At 47.7% G+C, this 22,936-nt stretch overlaps 9 protein-coding genes across 9 annotated transcripts; 5 read left to right on the top strand and 4 right to left on the bottom strand.

Annotated features, from left to right (window-relative positions):
- Positions 1-791: 791 nt before the first annotated feature.
- On the top strand, positions 792-2,159 carry PHATRDRAFT_39391 (predicted protein; the record flags this gene model as incomplete). The annotated part of the gene is made up of 1 exon (XM_002183440.1): positions 792-2,159. The coding sequence occupies one exon, from the start codon at positions 792-794 to the stop codon at positions 2,157-2,159; it is 1,368 nt and encodes a 455-aa protein (XP_002183476.1).
- A 393-nt stretch (positions 2,160-2,552) lies between these two features.
- Positions 2,553-3,511, top strand: PHATRDRAFT_39390 (predicted protein; the record flags this gene model as incomplete). Its single annotated transcript, XM_002183439.1, has 2 exons — positions 2,553-3,460; positions 3,487-3,511. 2 exons carry the CDS (start codon positions 2,553-2,555, stop codon positions 3,509-3,511), a joined length of 933 nt encoding a protein of 310 aa, XP_002183475.1.
- A 3,964-nt stretch (positions 3,512-7,475) lies between these two features.
- On the bottom strand, positions 7,476-9,074 carry PHATRDRAFT_15329 (predicted protein; the record flags this gene model as incomplete). The annotated part of the gene is made up of 1 exon (XM_002183315.1): positions 7,476-9,074. A coding segment is annotated over one exon (1,599 nt), but the record flags the coding sequence as incomplete, so codon positions are not given.
- Positions 9,075-10,756: 1,682 nt separating this feature from the next.
- PHATRDRAFT_48827 (predicted protein) lies at positions 10,757-11,984 on the bottom strand. Its single transcript, XM_002183314.1, has one exon. It carries the CDS (start codon positions 11,961-11,963, stop codon positions 10,938-10,940), a length of 1,026 nt encoding a protein of 341 aa, XP_002183350.1. The 5' UTR covers positions 11,964-11,984; the 3' UTR covers positions 10,757-10,937.
- Positions 11,985-12,787: 803 nt separating this feature from the next.
- Positions 12,788-14,841, bottom strand: PHATRDRAFT_29887 (predicted protein). Its single transcript, XM_002183313.1, has one exon. It carries the CDS (start codon positions 14,702-14,704, stop codon positions 13,010-13,012), a length of 1,695 nt encoding a protein of 564 aa, XP_002183349.1. The 5' UTR covers positions 14,705-14,841; the 3' UTR covers positions 12,788-13,009.
- Positions 14,842-15,206: 365 nt separating this feature from the next.
- PHATRDRAFT_48825 (predicted protein) lies at positions 15,207-16,877 on the top strand. Its single transcript, XM_002183438.1, has 2 exons — positions 15,207-16,453; positions 16,552-16,877. The coding sequence occupies exons 1-2, from the start codon at positions 15,285-15,287 to the stop codon at positions 16,712-16,714; spliced, it is 1,332 nt and encodes a 443-aa protein (XP_002183474.1). The 5' UTR covers positions 15,207-15,284; the 3' UTR covers positions 16,715-16,877.
- Positions 16,878-18,059: 1,182 nt separating this feature from the next.
- Positions 18,060-19,527, top strand: PHATRDRAFT_48824 (predicted protein; the record flags this gene model as incomplete). Its single annotated transcript, XM_002183437.1, has 2 exons — positions 18,060-18,720; positions 18,760-19,527. Exons 1-2 carry the CDS (start codon positions 18,505-18,507, stop codon positions 19,525-19,527), a joined length of 984 nt encoding a protein of 327 aa, XP_002183473.1. The 5' UTR covers positions 18,060-18,504.
- A 426-nt stretch (positions 19,528-19,953) lies between these two features.
- Positions 19,954-21,281, bottom strand: PHATRDRAFT_48823 (predicted protein; the record flags this gene model as incomplete). Its single annotated transcript, XM_002183312.1, has 1 exon — positions 19,954-21,281. Exon 1 carries the CDS (start codon positions 21,217-21,219, stop codon positions 19,954-19,956), a length of 1,266 nt encoding a protein of 421 aa, XP_002183348.1. The 5' UTR covers positions 21,220-21,281.
- Positions 21,282-21,814: 533 nt separating this feature from the next.
- On the top strand, positions 21,815-22,796 carry PHATRDRAFT_48822 (predicted protein; the record flags this gene model as incomplete). Its single annotated transcript, XM_002183436.1, has 1 exon — positions 21,815-22,796. The coding sequence occupies one exon, from the start codon at positions 21,815-21,817 to the stop codon at positions 22,583-22,585; it is 771 nt and encodes a 256-aa protein (XP_002183472.1). The 3' UTR covers positions 22,586-22,796.
- Between the last annotated feature and the right edge of the window lie 140 nt (positions 22,797-22,936).

Below are 22,936 nucleotides of genomic sequence, written 5' to 3'. Positions count from 1 at the left end.
AAAAAATACTAATATGATGTAATGCAAGGTAACCGTATAGCAGTATGGTAGTTGGAAACTCGTTTCGATGCTTCCTCTCTGTTCCTTAACCGGCACTTCATGGCAGACACCAGGGGACACCTCAAGCTAGATAGTTTGTGTATATTTATGCCTTTTCAGAAGGATTTATTGTGCAAGACATTTCGTTTGGTCTGGGTCTGAGTCGGCGAGCATGCTTGATTAACACTGATGTACATCATGCGTAGGATTTATGATGGAACTTACATTTGTTACTTATTAACAAATTTAGGTGACATCGATTGGGAGTCGGAGATACATAAGCGAACTCGAAGATTCGTTATGTCTCAGGCGCCGGCAAAACCTAATCAAGAAACTCAAGTGTCGCAGCACTACAATCCATAAGGAACAAAGCTATCGCAAGCCATTGGTTCTTATGGAGCTTGTTCGAAACGAGTTTCACTGGTCAGCGCGAACAGTGAGAAGTACTCATTACGTATGCAAATGAGATGTTCAAGGTGAGGTGAACAACGACCTTTCCTACGAAGTTTTATGTGAACTTGGCAAGAACTCCTCAATCAAGTGGATCTCGTCAATGATCATTTTTACGTCGAACTACGTTAGCTTAGTACAAATCCTATCGAAGGAAGTAATACGACTTGTGCAAACAAGAGATCATAATTTAGCAATTGAACGCACTCGACTGTTAGATTATCGTACAAGCCTTAGTAGTAGTGCAAATATTACTGCTATAACGACACGCTTCCGCTGCGCAGATACAGCAACGACCCTCCATGGTCAACACCAGATCTAATCCAATTCCAATGGCAGATCAACCTCCCCAAGAGGGAAATGTCGAAGAAGCATGGGTTGCTTCGGAGACAACCTTCGAATCAATGGGTAACGTGCGCTTCGCTATCTCACCCAGTCTTGCGCAAGGACGTCGAGTCATCCTCGACTACTCCATCCCGAAAATTGCAAAGCTTTATGTAGCAGCCACAAAGCCACTTTCGAAGACAGAGTTTGACATCAAAGCGAGCGAACTCACTCCTTTGCTCTCTAGCCTTTCGTTACGCGCGAGAGAACATGGATGGCATACACACCAGAACGACGGAATCCTCAATATTCCGGACAATCTCAATGCTCCCCACGGCAGTTCCAAGTCGTTACTCAAGGAGTACGGTCAGATTTCCCTCGCTCACATTCGCAACTACGTCTCAACGTATGCGAACACGGAAACACGCGACGTTCAAGATGATGAGGCACTCTATCAGTGCTTAAAGGTGTCACTTACTCATGAAGCAATTGCCAAAATTGACCTTTATGAAAGCGAGTGGACTGTTGCCGGACAACCATCAGGAATTGCGATGCTCAAGGTCATCATTCGCCAAGCGTACGTTGACACAAACGCAACTACAATGCACGTGCGTACCAAACTCAGTAAGCTCGACGCTTACATGGAATCGCTCGCGGAGCACAACGTGACGAATTTCAACGAATACGTATACGAGCAGCTCCAAGCTCTCACGGCACGAGGAGAACGGACACTTGACTTACTCCCAAACCTATTCAAGGGTTACGAAGCAGCCAAGGACACGCAATTCTTGGAGTACATCCGCAAGAAGAAAGCAGAATTCGAAGAAGGAACGCTCACATTGCAACCGGAGATCCTAATGTCGCAGGCATCGATCAAATACCGAACATTGGTGGAAAAGGGGGAATGGGACGCTCCGTCAGAAAGCGAAACGAAGATAATCGCGTTGACAACGCAAGTTCAGCAGCTTCAGTCCGCAGCAAAGAAGGCACCAAAGCCAAAGTCCAAGGAAAAGGGAGATACAAAGGGAAAGAAGAAGAAAGGAAAGAAATCCGACAAACGAAAGATGGACAAGTACGCTTCTCTCAAGATCCCAGCGGCGTCGGAACCACATACGAAAGTTTTCGACGGCGATACGATTTCGTTCTGCACCAATCACCAAGCTTGGGGAACGCACCTCGCGAAGGACTGCAAAGGCTACGGACTCGAAAAGGACTCTGGTGGCAAGCCTATCCCCAAAACTGCGGGACAAAAGAAGGACGACAAGAACTCCAAAACTCAAGCCGCAATCATGCGGATGAGCAAAGCTCTGACCGCCGAGATCAGCAAGGCTGGCGAAGAGGAATGAGACAATTGTCCATGTAATCAACCGATGCATGGACTACCAACAGTTATTATCAAATTTGCGCTCCAAATCATTCAGTCGCTCATCGACACAGCACGGATTAGAGTTTTAATGACGGTGGTCATATATAGTTATATAGCTTTGTATGAACTGCCTGAACCCAACTCCTACCCACCAAACTACCAACCGCAATCAAAATGGATCAAGCGACTCAAGACGCGCTGGAAACCTATCAGAAGGCGGCTTTACGAAATGGGATCAAGGGTAGTCAAATGCATTGAATCAATTCGAACAACAAGACGCAGACCTCATTCAACTAGACACTACTCCCACAAACCGGAACGCAAACCAAGGTTCAACATAGCAAGGGCCGTTGCCATTGCCACCTTAGTGACAATGAGCGCAAATGCTCCTCTCAGAGCAGCTCATCAAGTCGGTTTCGACACCGACTCAAAACAAATTCATGTCGACAATTGTGCAACCCGTAGCATTACCAATTCTGAAGCCGACTGCATCGGACCCATGAAGCCAATTATGCGAAAGGTAAAAGGGATCGGCGGCGTCAAGGTCACGGAAATGTTCGAGGTAACGATTGAATGGACAATTGCGGACGACCACGGCAAACCTCACAAAATACGACTTCCAAAGTCGTTCCTAATCCCTTCGTCACCGACTCGGCTCCTATCACCACAGCATTGGTCCCAGTCGGCAAGGGACATAAGACCTCTACCTAGGGGCACACGATGTGTAACATATGAGGACTGCATCGTTCTTGAGTGGGAACAACGAAGACACCGACGGACAATACCGTTGGACGCTAGAGGGAGCAACGTCGCCACGTTCGCAACCGCTGCCGGTTACGAGAAGTTCAATGCTTTTTGTACCGATTGCTCTATCGACAACGAAGCACTTGATGTCAAACCACTCATTTTGAACTCCTCCTACGTATCCGACAGCGAGGAGGGGGATAATGGAGATGATCTTGATGATCAATACCATGAAGCTCACTCCAGCTTCGACAACGAAGTTGCGGACTTCAAAACTGGCGCTCCGAGTACTCTACGACCGGGTCCAATAAATACAGATTTCTCTCTCGACGGCCCGGAACAATCCAACAAAGCCGATGGTACGGAAGCAACAACCTCCGTTATAGAGGACGAAGGAGATCTAGAATCACAAAGGAACCCATCAGCGCTATTTTTGAGATGGCACCATCGACTTGGACATGCATCAATGACCAAGATTCGTATGCTTGCTAAAGTCGGACTCTTACCAGCCTCTCTAAAGGAATGTCAAATTCCACTGTGCACCAGCTGCCTCTACGGCAAAGCCACTCGCAGGCCCTGGCGTACTAAGGGATCATCTACAGCATCCACAAGATCAATTCACAAGGTCAACGGTCCAGGACAGTGCATCTCTGTAGACCAACTGGTATCAACAACGCCAGGGTATATTGCACAGCTTCGCGGTAGACCTACGTTAAAGCGGTACCACGCCGCAACCGTTTTCGTTGACAACTTTTCTCGGCTTAGCTACGTCCACGTACAAAAGGGGACATCAGCAGAGGAAACAATACAGGCCAAGCATGCGTTCGAAAGGTATGCAAGGTCACACGGAGTAGTTACTAAACACTATCACGCCGACAACGGCATCTTTGCGGATAACAAGTTTCGTGAAGCCGTCAAGGAAGACAGACAAACTTTGTCATTTTGCGGAGTCAATGCCCATTTCCAGAACGGGATAGCCGAGCGTCGCATCCGAGAACTCCAAGATCACGCTCGAACAATGCTCATACATGCTACGAAGCGATGGCCTGACGCAATAGACTCACATCTATGGCCGTACGCATTACGGATGGCGAATGAGCTACACAATCATTTGCCATCGTTAAGGGGATCCGTTCCTCCAATCGAAATATTCGCTCAGAGCAAAGTAGCCTTCAACCCGGCACATTACTACGCATTTGGTGCACCAATCTACACATTAGATCGACAAATGCAAGCAGGTCAAAATATCGACAAGTGGTCTGATCGTTCAAGAGTCGGCGTGTACCTGGGTCTCAGCCCACAGCATGCAAGGACGGTTCCGTTGGTCTTAGATATCGGTACGGGACTTACCTCACCACAGTTCCACATTCGAGTAGACTCTACGTTTCAAACTATGAGAGCTAGTTTTGGCAATCGACCGCCAAAATCTCAATGGCAATCAAAGTGTGGTTTTAGGCTCGGAATCGGATTAAGCAGTGGCGAATCGAAAACTCCAGCAACACAACCTTCAGAGCGAGCAGCATGTGCTGAAACGCCGCCGCAAACGGGAACGGACACAATTTTTCCGGATGAAGCAAATGACACAGATAGAGAGCTCATTGTTCAAGACGGAGCTTCAGAGGGAGGCAAGCAGGACTCACAGATTCAAAATTCACATCCACCAATCGTAACGCAGCAAGACGGGTCGCCTCTGAGGCGATCAGCAAGACAACGAGTGGTTACCGAGAAGTACTTACAGTACTTGGAACAGAAGAATCCTAGTTTCGTAGCATACGAGACGATAGCATATCAAAGTGCTGACATAGATCCTCAAGATGATCTACACCCACTTGAGGTTTTCGCAGCGTCAGCAGATCCCGACACAATGTATCTTCACGAAGCAATGAAGCAACCCGACAAGGCACAGTTTCTAAAGGCAATGCAGGAAGAAGTTCAGGCTCACACAGAAAACAAATTGTGGGAGTTATACCCTAGACGTTTAGTTCCACAAGGTACTCCTATCATACCTGCAGTCTGGTCAATGAAAAGGAAGAGACGCATTTCTACACGCGAAGTTTACAAGTGGAAAGCTAGATTAGCATTTGACGGGTCAAAACAAATACACGGAGTCAACTTTTGGGAGACATACGCGCCAGTCGCATCTTGGCCTACAATTCGTTACATTCTCACCCTTGCACTTATCAACCGCTGGCATATGCAGCAAATTGATTTTGTTTTAGCCTATACTCAAGCCGAAGCAGAATGTGAAATGTTCATGAAAATTCCTAAAGGGTTCACAGTTGAACACGACAATTCCGAGGAATATGTTTTACGTATCAAGAAGAATTATTACGGACTCAAACAAGCCGGTCGAGTTTGGAATCAACATTTAGTTTCTAAACTTCAGGAATGCGGTTTCAAGCAAAGTGAGCATGATCAATGTTTGTTTTACCGCGGGCGATCCGTATACGTTCTATACACCGACGATAGTATACTTGCAGGTCCAGACTTGGAAGAACTCGAACAAATCAAGATCGATATGGCTAATTCAGGGCTAAAATTGACTAGCGAACCAGGAGTATCCGACTTCTTGGGAGTGAAAATCGATCGAAAGGGTGACGAAATTCATCTAACACAGCCACATCTTATCAATTCTATCTTAGACGATTTGAGGCTAAACATCCCCGGTGTTGCAACCAAAACGACCCCAGCATCATCGACGAACCGTCTTCGTCGTCATCTTGATTCAGCTCCATTCGATCAGCACTTCGAATATCGGTCGGTTATCGGGAAACTCAACTACCTGGAGAAGTCGACTCGCCCCGACATTGCGTTCGCTGTGCATCAGTGTGCCCGTTTCTCTGCTGATCCAAGGGCAGAACATGGGAAAGCGATAAAGTGGATTGGAAGATATCTGCTAGCGTCCAGAGACAAAGGCATCATCTTACGACCAAAAGATGAGTCTTTCGAGGTCTACGCAGATGCGGATTTTTCAGGCAATTGGGACCGAGAGGAAGCAACCGACGATCCCGATACAGCTCGTTCAAGGACCGGGTTCGCCATCTTCTATGCAGGTTGCCCAGTTACGTGGCAGTCGAAACTACAAACTGAGATTTCGTTATCAACAACAGAGTCTGAGTTTGTGAGTCTGAGCACGGCACTAAGAACGGCATTACCGTTAATTGGATTGGCAAAGGAAATGTCCTCTCTGGGGTTCGATATCTCAGTTACAGTTCCTACGGTTCATTGCAAAGCCTTCGACGACAACATGGGCGCTATCGAAATAGCACTAGTTCCGAAGATGAGGCCAAGAACGAAGCACATCAACGTCAAGTACCATCACTTCCGACAGCACGTAGACAATGGAGATATCACAATACAACATGTTGACTCTGAAGACCAGATTGCTGACTTTCTTACCAAGATGAGTGAGTCTTCTTTGTTTCATCAACATTGTGAGGCAGTCATGGGTTGGTCTCTCGCGAATTCTTGATACACGCCTTCACCGTCGAGAGGGAGTGTTACTTATTAACAAATTTAGGTGACATCGATTGGGAGTCGGAGATACATAAGCGAACTCGAAGATTCGTTATGTCTCAGGCGCCGGCAAAACCTAATCAAGAAACTCAAGTGTCGCAGCACTACAATCCATAAGGAACAAAGCTATCGCAAGCCATTGGTTCTTATGGAGCTTGTTCGAAACGAGTTTCACTGGTCAGCGCGAACAGTGAGAAGTACTCATTACGTATGCAAATGAGATGTTCAAGGTGAGGTGAACAACGACCTTTCCTACGAAGTTTTATGTGAACTTGGCAAGAATTCCTCAATCAAGTGGATCTCGTCAATTATCATTTTTACGTCGAACTACGTTAGCTTAGTACAAATCCTATCGAAGGAAGTAATACGACTTGTGCAAACAAGAGATCATAATTTAGCAATTGAACGCACTCGACTGTTAGATTATCGTACAAGCCTTAGTAGTAGTGCAAATATTACTGCTATAACGACAACATTTCTCTTACAGGTTGGAACAGTTTGTCGACGTTTCGAAAATAAATAATATATGGTTACTCTTAACGTCAACTCACTGTAAAGACATCAACCAGAGGCTTGCCGTCATATCGAATGTAACAAGAAGTTCCAATCGATTTACATTCCAGCTTTGGTGCATATTATTGGTACAGCGCGTCAACGATGCAATAAGCATTAATCCCTGGATGTTCCATCTCATGCGCAAGTACTGTCCCTACTTCCTACAAAGTCTCTACATTCAAGTACAGGACAACGCGAGATAGTAACGATGAGATCTGCAAAGAATAATTTTACAAGTACTGCACGAAAAGCACGACTCGAAACAATCATTGACTGTGAGTCAATCGTCCGTCGGCGTCAACGAAGAGCGCTCACTGGACGTCTTGATTTCCATGCTGCTGCTCCGATGAGTGAACAGCTGTCGGAGCCGGTCCTGCTCGTGACCATCACCGACATCGGAATGATGACTCCGCAACCTCGCTACGTACCCACCCGATAGCATTGTCTTTGTCCCCGTCACTTCCGACGCGTCAAACACGGCGCGTCGGTTGCGTATTACGGCTTCGCCGTCACCGACAATTTCTTCGTCCGTGCGCTCACGATATATAGCCAACTCTTCGAAGAATGCGTTGATGATAAAGGCAATGACCAAATTGTTAACGAGGATGACACCGCACACGTGGAAAGAGAGAAAGAAGAATCTGACCCACTTTTCCTGCGTTGTCGCCTCGAAGCCGACTTCGCACTCCGTCCAGTTATTTACAACCAGCATATTGAATAACACGTTCATCCCGCTGATCATATCGTTGAAGTTGTTCGCCCAGTAGTCGTTTTCAGAAAAGTCGGTACCCAAAAGCAAATAAGCTAACGAATTCGCGGGATCACGGGTAATGAGACCGCCATACAGATGCATTCCCAATGCGGAGAAAAAGTACATGATACAAAACAGGACCATAAGAGCACTAGACGCGGCGGGAAGAATCTCCACTGAGATGATACCAATCAACTGGAATCGTTTCATGGCAGTCAACAAACGAATCAGCCGTAATACGCGAGCCATGACAATCATTCGAATCAAGCGACTGTCACTGAACTCGTTGGGATAATAGACAATACTCGAGCTGATCACGGCAAGGATTGTAATCGTGAAATCGAACACATTTTTGTAACTTTCCGTATACGCTCGCCATCCCAGAACCAAGACTTTGACCACCACTTCCAACGCATATATGACTGTAAAAACAGATTCGACTCCTTCCCAAATGGTATCGATGGATCCGTCCCAGTACTTGGGATCGATTTGGACCGCTTGTCCCGACAACTCTGGATATGATTGGATGCCAATCACCACAGCGTTCATGACTAAAATAGCATCAATGGAGTACTCAAACAGATTGGACTTGACGACCGTACAAAAGGTCTGGTACAGGCTGGAATGGAAAATTTTGGGGAGTCGTAGTTCAACAAATGTTGAATACGCGCTTGTTTTGACAAATTCCAGTAACAGGACACTACCGAAATCCATGAATTCCTCTTCTGTTATCGTCGAAGATCCGTCCTTGTCAAGAATAGCAAACAAGAGCTTTGTATCTTCATCAGATAGCGTGCGGAATTCCGGGAAATCTTCATTGAGAATGCAAAAGAGAGCCATGACGGTTTCTTGATCAATCCGACCCATTCCCTCAGAGTCCATCAAGGCGTACGCCTTGCGCAAGTTTTCGTCCGAAGCTTTGGTTCTATCTTGCTTGCGCGTCTGAAAGGCCAACTGGTATTCATTGAAAACTGCCGCCAGCACCAGGTTCATGAGAAAGAAAAAGGAAAGGATCATAAAGGAGATAAAGTACAACGTAACCCAGCGGTTTTGATTATACTCGGGCATCATCACGTCCGGATAGTTGGCCGTCGTGACGCAGATCCACAGAGTCCACATGGACTCAATCAAACTGCTGAAGTGCATCGACCCTTCTTCTGTGCCCACGAACATGACCGTGCCGAACCACGCGTAAAACACCATAAAGACTCCCAAAATCAGCAAAATATTCATCACTTCGGGAAGCATTTTGACGAGCACTCCGATATCGCGTTGCGCGGCTGGCGAGAGACTCAGTAAAATCGCCAAACGCACGTACGGATGGTGCATCGTCACGCCAGTCAGTAATCCTATCACCAGAAAAATCACACAGAGAAGTTGTACGACGCGACTTATCTGTGCCGTGCCGGGTCGAAGGTACCGCTTTAAAGAAAAGCCGTCGCGACCGATCCGCATGAGCAAAAAAATGGCCACAATCGCGACACAGATGGATTCCGCAATTGTTGCCGTCGCAATCGTGAGCACGGTCGACTTGGAATTCGGATAGAGCTGTACTGGATCCAGCGAGGATTTGTCTGCCGGTGTTCCCTCCATGGCGAACAAAGCGTGACAGCCGGGGGAGGAACTGGTTGATAAACCACCACCGTCGTCGTCGGAATCCGTTCCGTACAGAGTGCGACACCAATGGGGCGGCTCCAAAAAGGTCAAAGTCACCATCATCCATGCCACACTGTACAGCAGACTTAACAAGGGCCGGTACGCACACAAGCGGCCGCACACAATGGCCACAGTGTTTCGCCATGGCTCCTCAGGATTGGCGTACGGATCATAAGCGCCCTCTGCGGGATTTTCGACTTGTCCAAGCACGGCATCGCGAACCAAAAAGGCTGCCGCACCGATTCCTTTTTCTTGTGCGACTCGATCACGTTCGCTATGTGTAAGGTGATGAATGAAAGATCGAATCGACGAAGCTGAAGACTCCAGGCGACGGAAGCTGGTTGACGTAAATCGTACGGAACGTTTACTTCCAGATGTATCCTCGTTCAACCCGTTAGCTTCGACAGAGTCCGCAATGGAATCCATGCCTTCGGCCTTACTCTCTCCGTCGTTGGACAAGGCTTGACCCGATTTGAGGAGGGCGGTGACTTCGGAAGCGTGAGCTGTGTCCATGTTGCGGTAATAATGCTGTTGAGGAAAGTTCCGTTCGGCATGTGACAAAAATATACGCGCAATGGCTATGGTCGCTGGCTTTTCTTTCGTAATGCCGTCTTGGCCTTGAGAAGAAACCGACGAACCAACGTAACTTTTTTTGCCTTCGCGTATTGGTTGCCAGTACCTTATGTAAATAATCCGCGAAAGACGAATCGACACCAACATTTAAAAAAGAGGAAATTCCCTATCCGGGCGACGCCTAGCCCGCCATTCCCCTATCCGGGCCAAATCCGAGTTTTTCCAAGTAATATTTTTTGAGCACGAAGTACCTCTTTAGTAACGCAACCATTTAGTAATTTTTTCCTTAATATTTGTCTATGATTGTGTAGAGTATATTTCTCATGCATTGGCATCAGTAGGTGTTGGTGGTGAAAATCAGTAACCGCAAAGAGCTTGTTTGCGGTGAATTTGAGATCTTTAAATGCGGTTCGTTGCGGTAACCCTAAAATAACCCTAAAATACACGTGTTTATTGTACTATGTTTGACTCTACCTTTTTTCCCAAAAGGCTTATCGTTGCAGTTTCTAAAGTGACGCAGTCTGTATTTGTACGTTCAGCCAAATATCGCCATACCATGTTATGATGCTATTTTTGCATTGTTCTATGTTCTATACCTTTGATCCTGGACTATTGCAGCTGTAAATCGTTGCAATCTTCCAATGTTGGATGCCAATGACGGAATTGGATAACGAGATCCCCTACTCCCGGTGTCGTTTCTAGTTTGTCGTTCGCTCATTCGTCCAAATAATGACTTGCAAGAGAACAAAATTATCGTCTTATGCAAGTATAAAAAGTAAATTGATCGCGGATTGGGTCCATTGGTGCTATTGGTTAAAAAGGCTATCATACGAGAGGGGGAGTACTGGTACTCGCACTGGTCGAGGCAAAATGCTAAGGGCTCCAATAGTCGAAGTTGTTAATGAAGCGATTGCTTGATTCTGGGAGCCATACTCCGATCAACTATCTATCTATTTGGCCACTTTAAGCGGCAATCCAGCTCAGAGCCATGGCACAAACAGCCATACCGGAGAGAACTTGTGTCGAAAAGGTTCCGCTACTCACTTCCGATGTTAACGCGCTCGCACTGGTAGTGATCTCAGTGTTGGTAGCGGTGCTAGTAGCGGTGTTGCTGGAACCAACGGAGTCGCGAGAGTCTCTAGTATCGTCGATCGAGTCGACAGAGTCTTGCGAGTCCGGGCGATTGTCGTCTGAATCAACGGAAGGGTCAACGGAGTCGCTGGGTGAATCACTGTCAGGGAGGTCTTGGGAAGGTGCGGAAGGATTTGATAAGTTGTCTAGGGCGCCGTTCGAGATTGAGCTATTCGAACCCGGTCTTCCTCCAGTACTTGCGTTAACCGGAACATCTTGAAACCCTGGAAATAGCTCGTCCAGATCATCCCCGTCGAGCAAACATCCGTTCGTGGACGCTTGCGGCTCGATATTGTCACAATTGATATCAACACTAGAGTCGCCATCTCCTCCGACGCAGACTGCGCAGCTGTTGCAGTTTGAAAGCAAGCTACTATTGACGTTGGCTTTGAAGCCAATCTCACAACTAATTGGTGCACGGCCATTTCCATCAAAGCTGAAACTGATGCAACCATTGCTGCGGGGCATGCTTGACTGCGTATAGTCCGTGCAAAGTTCCACAGACTCATACACCGACCCACCGGTGTTCCAGAGTACCTCTAACTGAAAGATAGCGCAAGTGCCATCTTCGCATACCTCCGGAGACAGGCAGGTTGACCTTGTTCTGGCATCGTTACACTCGCACGTAAACCCCGGAAGAGTAGGTCCAAAGCTTTCGCAAGTAATCGAGGCGCTGTCAGTAAGGGAAGTGAGTTCGGCGGAACGCAAATTACGACGAGAGGGTTTCTCGGATACAGCTTGCTTTGTCTTCCGAATAACCTTTCCTACCAAGGGAGAATCACTCAGAACCGCCGTGAGCGAGTTGGTGGTCGCGTCGACTACAGAGGCCGTAAGTGCAAAGATAAAAGCGAGTCGCATTGTACGAGGCTTATAGTTTGATGATACCAAAGAATTGTGAGTAATTTTGCAAATTGACTGTGAACCAATTTACAAACGAAGGATAAAGCTTTCGAATCTTGCCAGGTTGACTGATTTTCGCACGAACGATTGGATTATTGCGCCTTTTGTTGTGAAGGCGCTCAAAAGGCGCTCGTATACTCTGAGGTCGTCCAAAGTCGTAAAAGAGGGCGAGTTTTTGTTGGAGAGAGTCGTGTTACCCAATACTGAGAAATATTGTTGCAGATAGTCTTGGTTCTGCAAACCGGTGAGGTCGTGACCTGCTCGTTGAGAAAGTATGATCGCCTCCTTACAGTTCGGTTAGCTTATATATAAGTGAGTTGAAGTGACGGCGATGCTTCCGTCCTGCCATTTGTCCGTCCTCTATAGTCCGTGTCATGATTCTTTTTGCGAAAATACGCTAAAGGGAAAAGATGAAAACTCCCAAAAGGGGACAGAACGTGTTCACTCTAAGTAGCTTCATTTGGCGCCAGTATATTGTTAAATATTCAAACTATCCAAACTAAATACCAAAAATTTGTCACTTAGTTCCCAGACTTCCATTTAATAGAGGAAACAGCACACACAAAGAGAATCTGGTTTTCCATCAAAGACGGCCACGACCTCAAACTCCTTGAATATGTAAACGTAATGAACCACACATGTGACAGCGTTTGTCTCACACGGTGTTGAGCTGCCGCAGATGCGCTTCATTAGGACTTGCTTCAAGAAGTTTTGCCGCTTTGTGTTTCTACAATTAAGTAACATGTATAAAATGGTACAGGCGCGCCGTCCCACTTTCTGTTCGGGTCTCATTCTGCAAGACAGGAGAGTAAACATTGATTAACTGTAAAAAGTTTATGCAAGTCCGGTAGCCTTGTGCGGATCTGACACAGGAAACAAGGATCATGTTGTGCCATAGTCTCCCTTCCTCCAGTTTTACTGGAACCAGACAATATAAAGCATGGAGCATGTACAAGAAACTCCAATACCATCGAAACAATGCCGTTGCTATTCCGCTCTCGTCACTATGATAACTCTGGTACGGGTGTTTCCGATTGCCACAGCTCATGTAAAAAGTGAAACAAACTGTCGGTTACGGCAATCTTGTATGGTGTCGGGTTAAAATACCGTCGCACATCGGGGCGGAGTCGTTGCAATTCCTCGGCCGCCGCCACACGGGCTTGATCCAGATTTCGGTTGGCATCCGGAACAACTTTGCCATGGTCAAAGACAAGGACGTGGAGAGCTTCAACACGGGAGGGTGTGACGGCGGCTCGTTTGCGTTCGATAAAGGCGTGGCGGCATAGAATGCGTACGTTGGTCTGAGGCTCAGATTCGTCATAGCCCGTCAGTAAGTCCATAATGGGACGGCCATCCCTACCAACCAGTCGGTAAGGCTTCTTTCTGCCTGGAATCAAAACTTTCTCGATTTCTTGTGAGAGTTTCATCCGCGGTCTACCTTCGACTTCGACGAGCTTATACACACAGCCCAGGGCAGGTTGAGCTTGGCACGTGACCAGGTTCGTGCCGATTCCATAGACGGTTATGGCATGGTCTTGCTTGTTGAGCGCATGTAGGACATCCTCGTTTATATCGTTGCTTGCCACAATCGAAAGATTGTGAAAATAGGGACGTTTTTCTGCAAAGCTGGCGAAACACTTGGCACACTCCAGAGAGAGGTAGGCTAGATCACCCGAGTCAAGTCGTATCCCCTTAGGAACATAACCAAGATCGTCCAAGACCAACGTGACCACGACAAAATTTAGTAAGCCCGACGTTAGTGTTTCGTACGTATCCACAAGACACAAAAAATTGTGTGGAAATGCGACGGCGTAGGCAATAAACGCAGCCAGTTCGCCGTCGTTTGTGGTGCCGAAATTTGGATTGTCTGTCGCCAATTTGTGGCGGTATTCCAAAACCTTGGGGAGAATTTCGACATTTTCCCCAGTGCCTTGCTCAGTGTTGTCGGTCACGGTGCGACCCTTTACTTCTTCGAGACCGGTGTAGGTTTGGACAAAAGCGTGCGCGTGTGTGCCCGCCACATTCAGACCCAGCAGCTTTCCGGCTTGTACGTTGGAGGTGGCGACGAATCCGCCCATGGCCGCGTACTTGCTCGCACTAAATCCCCCGTCGGGACCCTGAGCTCGCCGCAAACCGAACTCGACACAGACGGGGGTTTGACGACATTGCGCGGGCAGGCTTTCGGACACTTCACGACGTTCCGTCGCGGCCAAGACCATCCGGGATGCGTTGGTGGCAATCAAACTAGGGTAATTGACGAGTGTCAATAGCGTTGTTTCGAGTAGTTGGGCGATGCCCAGTGGACCTTGGACCATGAGAAGTGGCATACGGGGAAAGGCGACGGATCCGTCCCGCATGGCGTAAACTTTGACCTTGGATGTGTCGACTTGCAAGAGCCAGTCGAAGAAAGCATCGTCACAACCTTTCATTGACGGTATTGTCTTGAGATAGTCAACATCGGACTGTGTAAATTTGAAGTGCGCCATGAATTTGAGACATTCGTCAAGACCGGCAAAGATCGTGTATTCTCCACCGAAGGGATTCCTGCGGAAGAAGAGCTCAAACACAGATTCATCATCGGCTCGATCATTTTTCCAGTGCGCATAGGTCATGGATATTTGATACATGTCGGTCAACAAGGCCGTCACGAGAGTGTTTGTGGGAGACGGCGTCGAACCCTCATTGTCGATACCGCTCATTGTCAAGAAGGCTGCGTAGGCGAGTAGAGGTAGATGCGAGTAGAGTTAGAGTGCTGCAGTTCGTTCGGAAGGCAAAGGAGCTTCAGTTGTCGTCACCCTAAATCGGACAAGGCCTATTCGTTCTGACGAGCGTGCGCCAGAAATCCTCACTTGGATCTTGAAGTCCGGCGTCAAAGAAAGCGTGAGCACCTGCATGAGGTTGTTCCTCGGTTCGTTCTCCTTAACGTCAATCAAAGGAGAAGGGTGTCGACGGTAGAAGATACCAACGCAATCCTTTTCCGTGACAGTTCCCACCACCGGACACTCATTTCTTATAAGGGCGCGTTTGCTACATACCAGAAGGACACAGAAGTGACGTACCGGTGTAAGTCTGGTTCCCTCGGGGTGGGTCTGTCCTTCTCCCCAAACGAAACGCCTCGGTATTTCCTCCTAGATTCTTCGGGAACACTGGACATTGTTGTAAAAATCAAAAATTGCCAACTGGCATTTTTCTTTCTGCGGATTGGACCATAGCGCGTACAGCATTCACTGTCAAGAGCAATTCTCCAACCAGCAACTCTGACTTTTCTCAACGACGAGTATGAAAAAATCTGTAGATATTAGGGCAAAAGCTTCCTCAGCCAATAGTGCTCTGTTTCGCGTATTGGTGAGTTCCATAGGGTGCTTGTTGATGACTTCCTTTCTCATCAACGTGCTCTATCATTCGAGATTGCCGTCTCCACAATCCGATCTCTCCCAACTGATTTCTCGCGAGTCATCCTACGTACAACACCTTAATAAAACGTTGTGGAGCGGCACAAACAAGGCCCAGCAGGTGGAAAAACGCAACAAGAAAGGACAAATTTTACACCACAGTATTACGGCGATCAAACAAGAGGATCTACGGGGCGTCGGCGACGACGCAACCATACCAAAGAGAGAATCAGATCAAGCCAATAGGGACATGGGTCAAGCACGCCAGGGTCGCGAAGAGTTGCTGGCAATTCTGAAAGATGCCGGAGTCGAAGACATTGACGTGGCGAGCGTTTTGAAACTCCCATTGTGGTCCGAAGTTCAGGCTTTGTACGGTGACGGTCCGGTCGTCTATGGCCTCGATACTTGCGAAGATTTCCGCGCGAATATTCCTAGAGAAGATGCTTCTATTGGCACGGCTGGACTGTTTAATACCGGCACCAACCCCTTCAACATGTACCTGGAAGGTAACTGTATCATGCCCGAAAACGAACACGACCATCACGGCGGCATGAGGTGGCAAGTTCCGTGGGGTAAGCATATGCTGGCGAGCCGCAAGTGGAACAACACGGCTGGGCACGACCATAAAGTCAATAAATCCAACGTGCTACCCGTTGTACTGATTCGAGATCCCTACTCCTGGATGCAATCCATGTGCAAACACCCATACGCCACGTCCTGGTCCAAGAATGTGTCCCGGCACTGTCCCAATCTTGTGCCTACCCCGGAAGACCGAGCAGAGTTTTCCGAGTTGGGCACGAACGAGTCCATTCCGGTGCGTATCAACTACCCCAATAAGCCGGCCGATTACCCGTCGTTGGCCCATTTTTGGAGCGACTGGTATCAACAATATTTGCAGGCCGAGTATCCCAGGCTTTTGATACGCTTTGAAGATTTGATTTTTCACCAGAAAAGTCTACTTTCGATTGTTTGTGCATGTGCCGGAGCTATACCCAAACAAGATACGTTTTCGTACGTCGTCGATGCCGGTAAATGGGGTTCCGCTCACAAAGGAAGGTAAGCAGCAGCTTCCAGCAGATGGTGCTTTGTGATTTGATGTCGCAACACATCCAGTAACACAATTTTGGGTATTCTGTATGTACGATAATTGCTAGCTCCAACATGATCTCCGCCATGGTGAAGTACGGAAGCAACAAGAAACGCTTGAGCGGTTTGACCAATGAAGATTTGAGCTACGCCCAGGAGCATCTGAGTGCACACCTGATGACGCTCTTCCAGTACGCCCAGCCACCAGAAGGAGGGGCAGCACTCTCATGATACTAGAATTTGAGCTAGTGCTTTGAACGGAACGCTTGAAAGCTGCCTTAAAAGCTTTGCCCTTGAACGTTTCAGAATGGAACGAAAGCTCGCTCTTTCATAGTACAAAATATCTCTAAACAATAGCTATGTATCCAAGATTTCACCATCAACCCAAGGTTTCCAAACAACCAAACAACTTAATGAGGCCATATGCAAGCTTATTTTAGCCTTTCACACTTATTCTGAAATATGTTGAGCATGCGTACCATTCGCTCTTATTGGACAGCTATTCCGAGGCCTTGATTCCTCATTTGAGGAATTGAAAGTATGGTTAATCAGCGTCTTTCGCGATCACGGTATATAACTTTTGGTCAGGAATGTCGCTTGCTGTTTCATCAGAACTATGTTCACTGTCAATAACGAAATTTTACAAATCTATGGAAACACTTGTAAATATAAGCTGGCTCATGTATAAACAAAAATGGCATGCACCGTGTCCGAGAGAATGGAAGGCATGCGGACTGGCACAGTAGCTTGGCGTGCAACCAATTCGCAAGGGTCTTTCTTCCATTGCATCACAAACCCGCACACTTTTGCTCTTCGAACATGAGCGAAGAATGGTGATCGCAACCCCGGGCCGAGGTTGCAGTTGACTAAAGAAAGGAAAGACTTCTCATAAAAGTGTCTAGAATCTAACCCAGATACTGTATGCATTGAATTAGATATGCATTGCAGCCTATTTCTGTGCAGAATGTCTTTCAAGCTGGCCGAGGGTAAAAGTTAGCTGAGCCTGAGATCACATTTACGCTTTCGGGCTGTTTTGCTTATAGGCCCTAAAGGGTACTGAATGAGTGATAGTTCGTTGGCAAATGAAGGAATCGTGAGCGACTGGAAGACCGACTTTAGGTTCGTCTCTATGGAATACTGTTGACTGTGAGTTCTTTTGATGTCGTCACCCTTCTACGGTTTGATGGGTTTGGATGTTGGCCAGAGGGCTCCAATCGGGCAAAAAAGGCAATCATCTGCCGGACCTGACCCGAAGCCTCAGGATCATCAATCCTGCATTGCTTGTCTCGATCGGGTCTCGATGTTTAGAAGTGATATCGAACGAGTCGCGAGAGTCGTGTCGCGTTCGTGATCGCCCAGGCCAAATTTGTCGATATAGAGGAAATGTTTATAGATCCTTTGAAATGTTGTATAAGGAAATATTCCCGAATCGTCACGGGGTATGATTTTACAGGTCATTTTGAATTGTATTGTAGTTGTTATGGTGGTCATGAATCTGCATTCTTGGCTTAAGAGAAGAAGCAATCTCCCATGAGTCACGGGAGATTGCATGGGCCATGACTATTAGCTGCTGGCGAAGAAAACGGTATATGTCTCTCCCCTTTCAGGTAATACCTGTATAAGGGTACTGCTTTTCACAGAATATGACAATTTACTGTTAGTTTTCAATATCAAAGCAAACAGTAAATGACTCTCCGAAGCCCGTCATAAGTTTTCTTGTATTTTAACTATCAGCCTTGTGAATTGGGGTAGATTCTGCAAAAACCGGCTCGGGGCACTTGATATTTTGTTCCTTTTCTGTTTCATATCTCGAACTTGCATAGTGACCTGCCCCACATAGGTCATCGCACTAAACCTATGGCCACAATGCCCCCGAGTTTTGGATTATAATGAACTCGAGTCTCACTACTCCAGCAGCTCATGTCGCCACACCGCCACTGGAATAGCAATAACCTTTGCTTTTCTTCGCCATAGATTGTGAAGAATATTCGGCATTTCGGTTTGATATTGTGTTAGTGCAAATGGTTGCCACGCCTTGCAACAGTAAAGCTTCAGCCCGGAAACGTGCCGTTTCACCGTCGCCTCATCCTAGCGATGAAAGCCCAAAGCGGCAAAAGCGAAGAGAGAAGAAAGTTCGTTTCTCTCCTTGTCGGAACGAAGAGCACGGATTCCCAATCTACGAAGAACGTATGCCTAGGGAAGAGAAATCTACGGTGAGATCGAGTCTGTGGTACACGGTAAGTTTGCTTGGGGAAGGGTGAATATCCTGCTTTTAGGTGCTTCTCTCGAAAAGCAATCGCCTCACGTATCACCTTTTTTATTTCTCCAAGCGTTCGGAGTACGACAACTTTCTATACGATCGCGTCCAGACTATCCGTGTTTTTCGCACGGTGGGTGGAGAAATTTCAATGTTGGAACCCAACTACTGTCTGCGTGGACTGGAACCGTACAAATCACCTTTGCTCAATACCGAAATGTACTCCCACCGCACGGCTTATCGCCAAACCGTGCTAAAAGAACAATCAAGACAGCGCCGGGCCCTTGAAGTGAATCCACAACGGATCGCGCAACAGGTCTCGCATATGTCGAACTGGGCTCTCTCAAGGGCGCACAAACTAGCGGTCTTGGACGCCAAGGATGCTAATGAATACTATACTTCTTTTGAAAAGAAAACTCATTGTACTCGCATTGAGGGAGCAGAATGCGCCACTGCGACGTGGATTTCGCACCAGATGGCCATGTCTCTAAGAGGAATTTCGGTAACAGCAAACACTCCCTACAGTCCCATCTTTACATCCAAAAAGAACCCACCGGTGAACGTGACACAGCTAAAGAAATGGAATGCCCTACTGGTGAAGCAATTCGTGACACTACAAAAGGGCAAGAATACGCCCTTGGCTGATTCAAAATTGATCGAGCATGCAAACACTAAAGATTGCGTAGAACCAAAAATGTCGCTGAAGTCTCTCATGGCGAATACGCGTCGACGAATTTCAGCGACGTCGACTGCTCTTCCTCCTATTCCGGATCTGGGTGTCTCCTAAATCCACTCGAACGGTCTCCACTAACTGCAAGACACGACCGAAGGCTCTCGCAATTTCGCAGTATGCAGAGAGGTGTCGCATGCTGATGTCTTTGCCGAGAGACGAGGTATGGCAGAATCTAATGATCAGACATGCATGACACGAATATTTGTTGTGTCTCTGACCTTACATTCAGGATTTTTGGATACTGGCACTCGAGCAAGCTAACATATCGCATTTACAGAGAGGTGAGGCAATTTGTTTTATGTCAACAAACTTAATTTGAATAAGGAAGACTTGAGCTTTTTCCATACGCCTTCGAGCTACATCACGACAACTGAAGAGAACAGCGAACATGTTCAGTCTCCAATCAATAGAATAATGGTACTAGAGAGTGGCAACGAGGACTGCATACTCCCCTGTAGTAAATAAACATCCTTCCAGTTGCTATACAGGAGGACTCTGGTATTGAAAGTAACTCATCCAGAACGGATCAATGGCTGTGCTGCCCGCATTGTAGTCCTCTTTAGTGAAACCTGCATTTGGCCTCAGAGGTTGACTGTACTTTATCCATGCTTCCACCATTCCAATGCTTGTATCGTGCCCAGGAGAGTCATTTTTTGCCGATTCCAGTGGTTGTTGAAAAGGTTGATCGCGCCGAATTAGTCCACCCGCACATTCGCATACAGCTGTCACGGTTTCTTCGGCCCGAAAAATCAAGTCTTCCATCCGTATGATTAACCTCGGATAGCTGGCGTCCCGATAAAGGGCATACCATTCATTGTACAAGTGCACGAGACTCTGGTACGATTCTTCGGCGGCGCCGTACTTGACCGTCACCGGAATCCAACTCGCATCATCTCCAACAATATCTTGCAAATGGGGACAGATTTGATGATGTGGCCAACGGGCAGAGTACGGATTCTTGCACATACTCTGCATCCACCGCCACGGATTCCGGATAGTAACAATTGGCAGTAAGTCTTCTTTCGCAATCCCCTTGGCCTTTTCGGTCGCGTGCGCGAGCCGATAGGACGCCGGCGTGTGTTTGCCCCAAGGAACCTGCCAACGCATCCCGTGCGCTTCTTTCGTCGCGTTGACGCCAAAATGCGCCACACGCGCGGGAATCTGGCAGTTGCTCTTCAGTAGCGACGTCACGAGATTCGTTCCGGTCGAAAACATACCGGCGGCTCCCAACATCCGACGGAGTTCCGGAACCGTATTGCGGAACTGTGTGCACGTGTCGAGCCCGAAAATGACCGGGTTGGGGCCGTACTGAGCCACGATCTGTGACCAAGTGGGCAGCTGCGCCATCGTTTTTGCATCCAAGGTTACATTGGCTTTATGTAGCATCTGAAGAACACGATCGTGGCCCTTCTGGTCGTGTAGTGAGTGGGAATGGTAATTGGAAAGGTATTCTGACTTTGTTTCGGTTTCCAGAACATGTTGGAGACTGGAAAGATGTACGGCGTGGGGACTCAAAAGGTGACTCTGAGGTATGCTTGCTGAAGTCGCTGGTTGTGGATGTACGTGAGAAGCGTTGGGCCATAGCACGTACAAATCCATCCCTATAGTCACCCCTCCAAGAAAGACAAAGCACTGAATAAACACGCCAATATAGCGGAGGTACTTCGAACGCGTTCCGCTTCCGCCTGTCGAGGTACCCGCGGACCCAGAAGCGTTCCTGGTCGGTACCTTTGGTCTTCCTTTCATTTTCCAAGCATATGGAGCTACCGGGGCTCTCGTTAAGGCCGTGAGCGGGGTCTTCCAACTACCAACTCGGGGCCATGGTCACACTTCTGGATTTTGCATGGCGGCTTCGATGCCAATGTCAGTGGCGTGACGTGTGAAATGTCCAAATATTCTTGATTAATTATGAAAGCATTTGGATTGACTCAAACAATTTATGTTTGTGCTGACTGTGACTGTGACTGTGATTGTATTGTGTCGTACTTTCGTCGGCGGCTACCCCCTTTAATTTGAGATTACCAGGGTTGAGGTGAGATTGTCTGTCCATTGCTCCGTAATCAAGTACCGTATACGTGGAATTGAATGGCTCCGTACCGACCGCGAATCTTCCCGGCCGGATTGTGACTGGTGTTGCGCCTCTCGCGCAGGTTTTGTCTCGCCGGCATTCTCGAGGTGTCTCGTTCGCACAAACCACAACATTGTTGTCTTGCCCAACTGCCTACTCGCACTCTTACTGTTCGCCCTACCAAATCTCCTTTTTATACCATGGGAGGCCCCAAGGTACGATTCTTTATTCGTCGTTCTGTTTACGGCGGGCGTGACAACCAGAAAGAGGGCAATGTCGGGATCTGCAAACGGGTACACGCGCAACAAGCATTGTCTGGCAAATCGGGTCACAAGATGTGTTTCGGAAGGATTGTTCTCACCGCAATTCCCTTTATTTTGTTTTCTTCAGTTTGACGTCTCTTCGGACAAAGGTGCTGCTGCCTTTAATGGATTCATGGGATCCAAGTCCTACATTGAAGGCTGGTCCTTTTCCCCGGCCGACTCGGAAATGTTTGCGAAATTCGAGTCCGTTCCGGACGCGGCCAAATTTCCGCATTCGTACCGTTGGTACATTCACGTTGCGGCCTTGCAAGGCGTGCGTGGGCTGAACTTGAGTCCACCGGCACCGGCGGCTGCCGCGGCTCCCGCCGCCGCCAAGGCCGACGCCGAGGACGAATTCGACGTATTTGGTGACGACGACGAGGAAGACGACGAACCCAAAGAATCCCGTGCCGATATGTTGGCTCGTCTCAAAAAGGAAGCAGAAGAACGTACGGCCAAGAAAGAAGCCAATCAGCGTACTCTTGTGGCCATTGAAATCAAACCCTGGGACGTGGAACAGGATCTCATGGTGTTGTGGAAGAAAATTACGGAAACGATTGTGCAGGACGGTCTCAAATGGGGCGAATCCTGTAATCTGGCGGATGTCGCCTACGGGATCAAGAAAATTCAGTGCACGTTTGTTATGGGTGTCAATAACTCCTCCGATGATGTTGTCGAAAAGATTTTGGAGATGGAAGACGAGGTTCAGAGTTGCGAAGTTACCTCGATGAATGTGCTCTAAGCAGTGCGTCGCCATACTTGATTTACGGTAAGGCTCGATAATTGACTGACTGTGAGACGCAGATATAAGAAATTGTTTTCAAAGCCAAATTGCATGATAGCGCGGGTAGACTGAGGAGAAATACAAGGAATGGGCACTGCTGCTGCCTGTAACGACAATGCGTCTTATCTGTAAGACACAACAAGCGTGTAACTGTGAGTCATGTCAGTCAGATCACACTCTCTAGGCCGACGCTGTCGAGCAGATAGTTTTTATTCCCGTATCTTCGGGACTGACGTAAGACGCAACTCGTGGCGTCCGAGCAAATCGGTCGTTGTCTTCTTCCACATCCTGGCGATTTCGTCCCTTGGC

The sequence above is a fragment of the Phaeodactylum tricornutum genome, chromosome 19, assembly GCF_000150955.2.
Source record: "Phaeodactylum tricornutum CCAP 1055/1 chromosome 19, whole genome shotgun sequence".
In the NCBI taxonomy this organism is placed as follows: Eukaryota; Bacillariophyta; class Bacillariophyceae; order Surirellales; family Neidiaceae; genus Phaeodactylum; species Phaeodactylum tricornutum.
The sequence above is the reverse complement of the archived record's forward strand: the minus strand, read 5'-3'. Positions and strand labels throughout refer to the sequence as shown.

Coding starts and splice junctions, on each gene's coding strand:
- PHATRDRAFT_48827 (XM_002183314.1), bottom strand. CDS start 11,963: ATGCGACTCGCTTTTATCTTTGCACTTACGGCCTCTGTAGTCGACGCG.
- PHATRDRAFT_29887 (XM_002183313.1), bottom strand. CDS start 14,704: ATGAGCGGTATCGACAATGAGGGTTCGACGCCGTCTCCCACAAACACT.
- PHATRDRAFT_48825 (XM_002183438.1), top strand. CDS start 15,285: ATGAAAAAATCTGTAGATATTAGGGCAAAAGCTTCCTCAGCCAATAGT. Junction 16,454..16,551: donor GGTTCCGCTCACAAAGGAAG/GTAAGCAGCAGC, acceptor GATAATTGCTAG/CTCCAACATGATCTCCGCCA.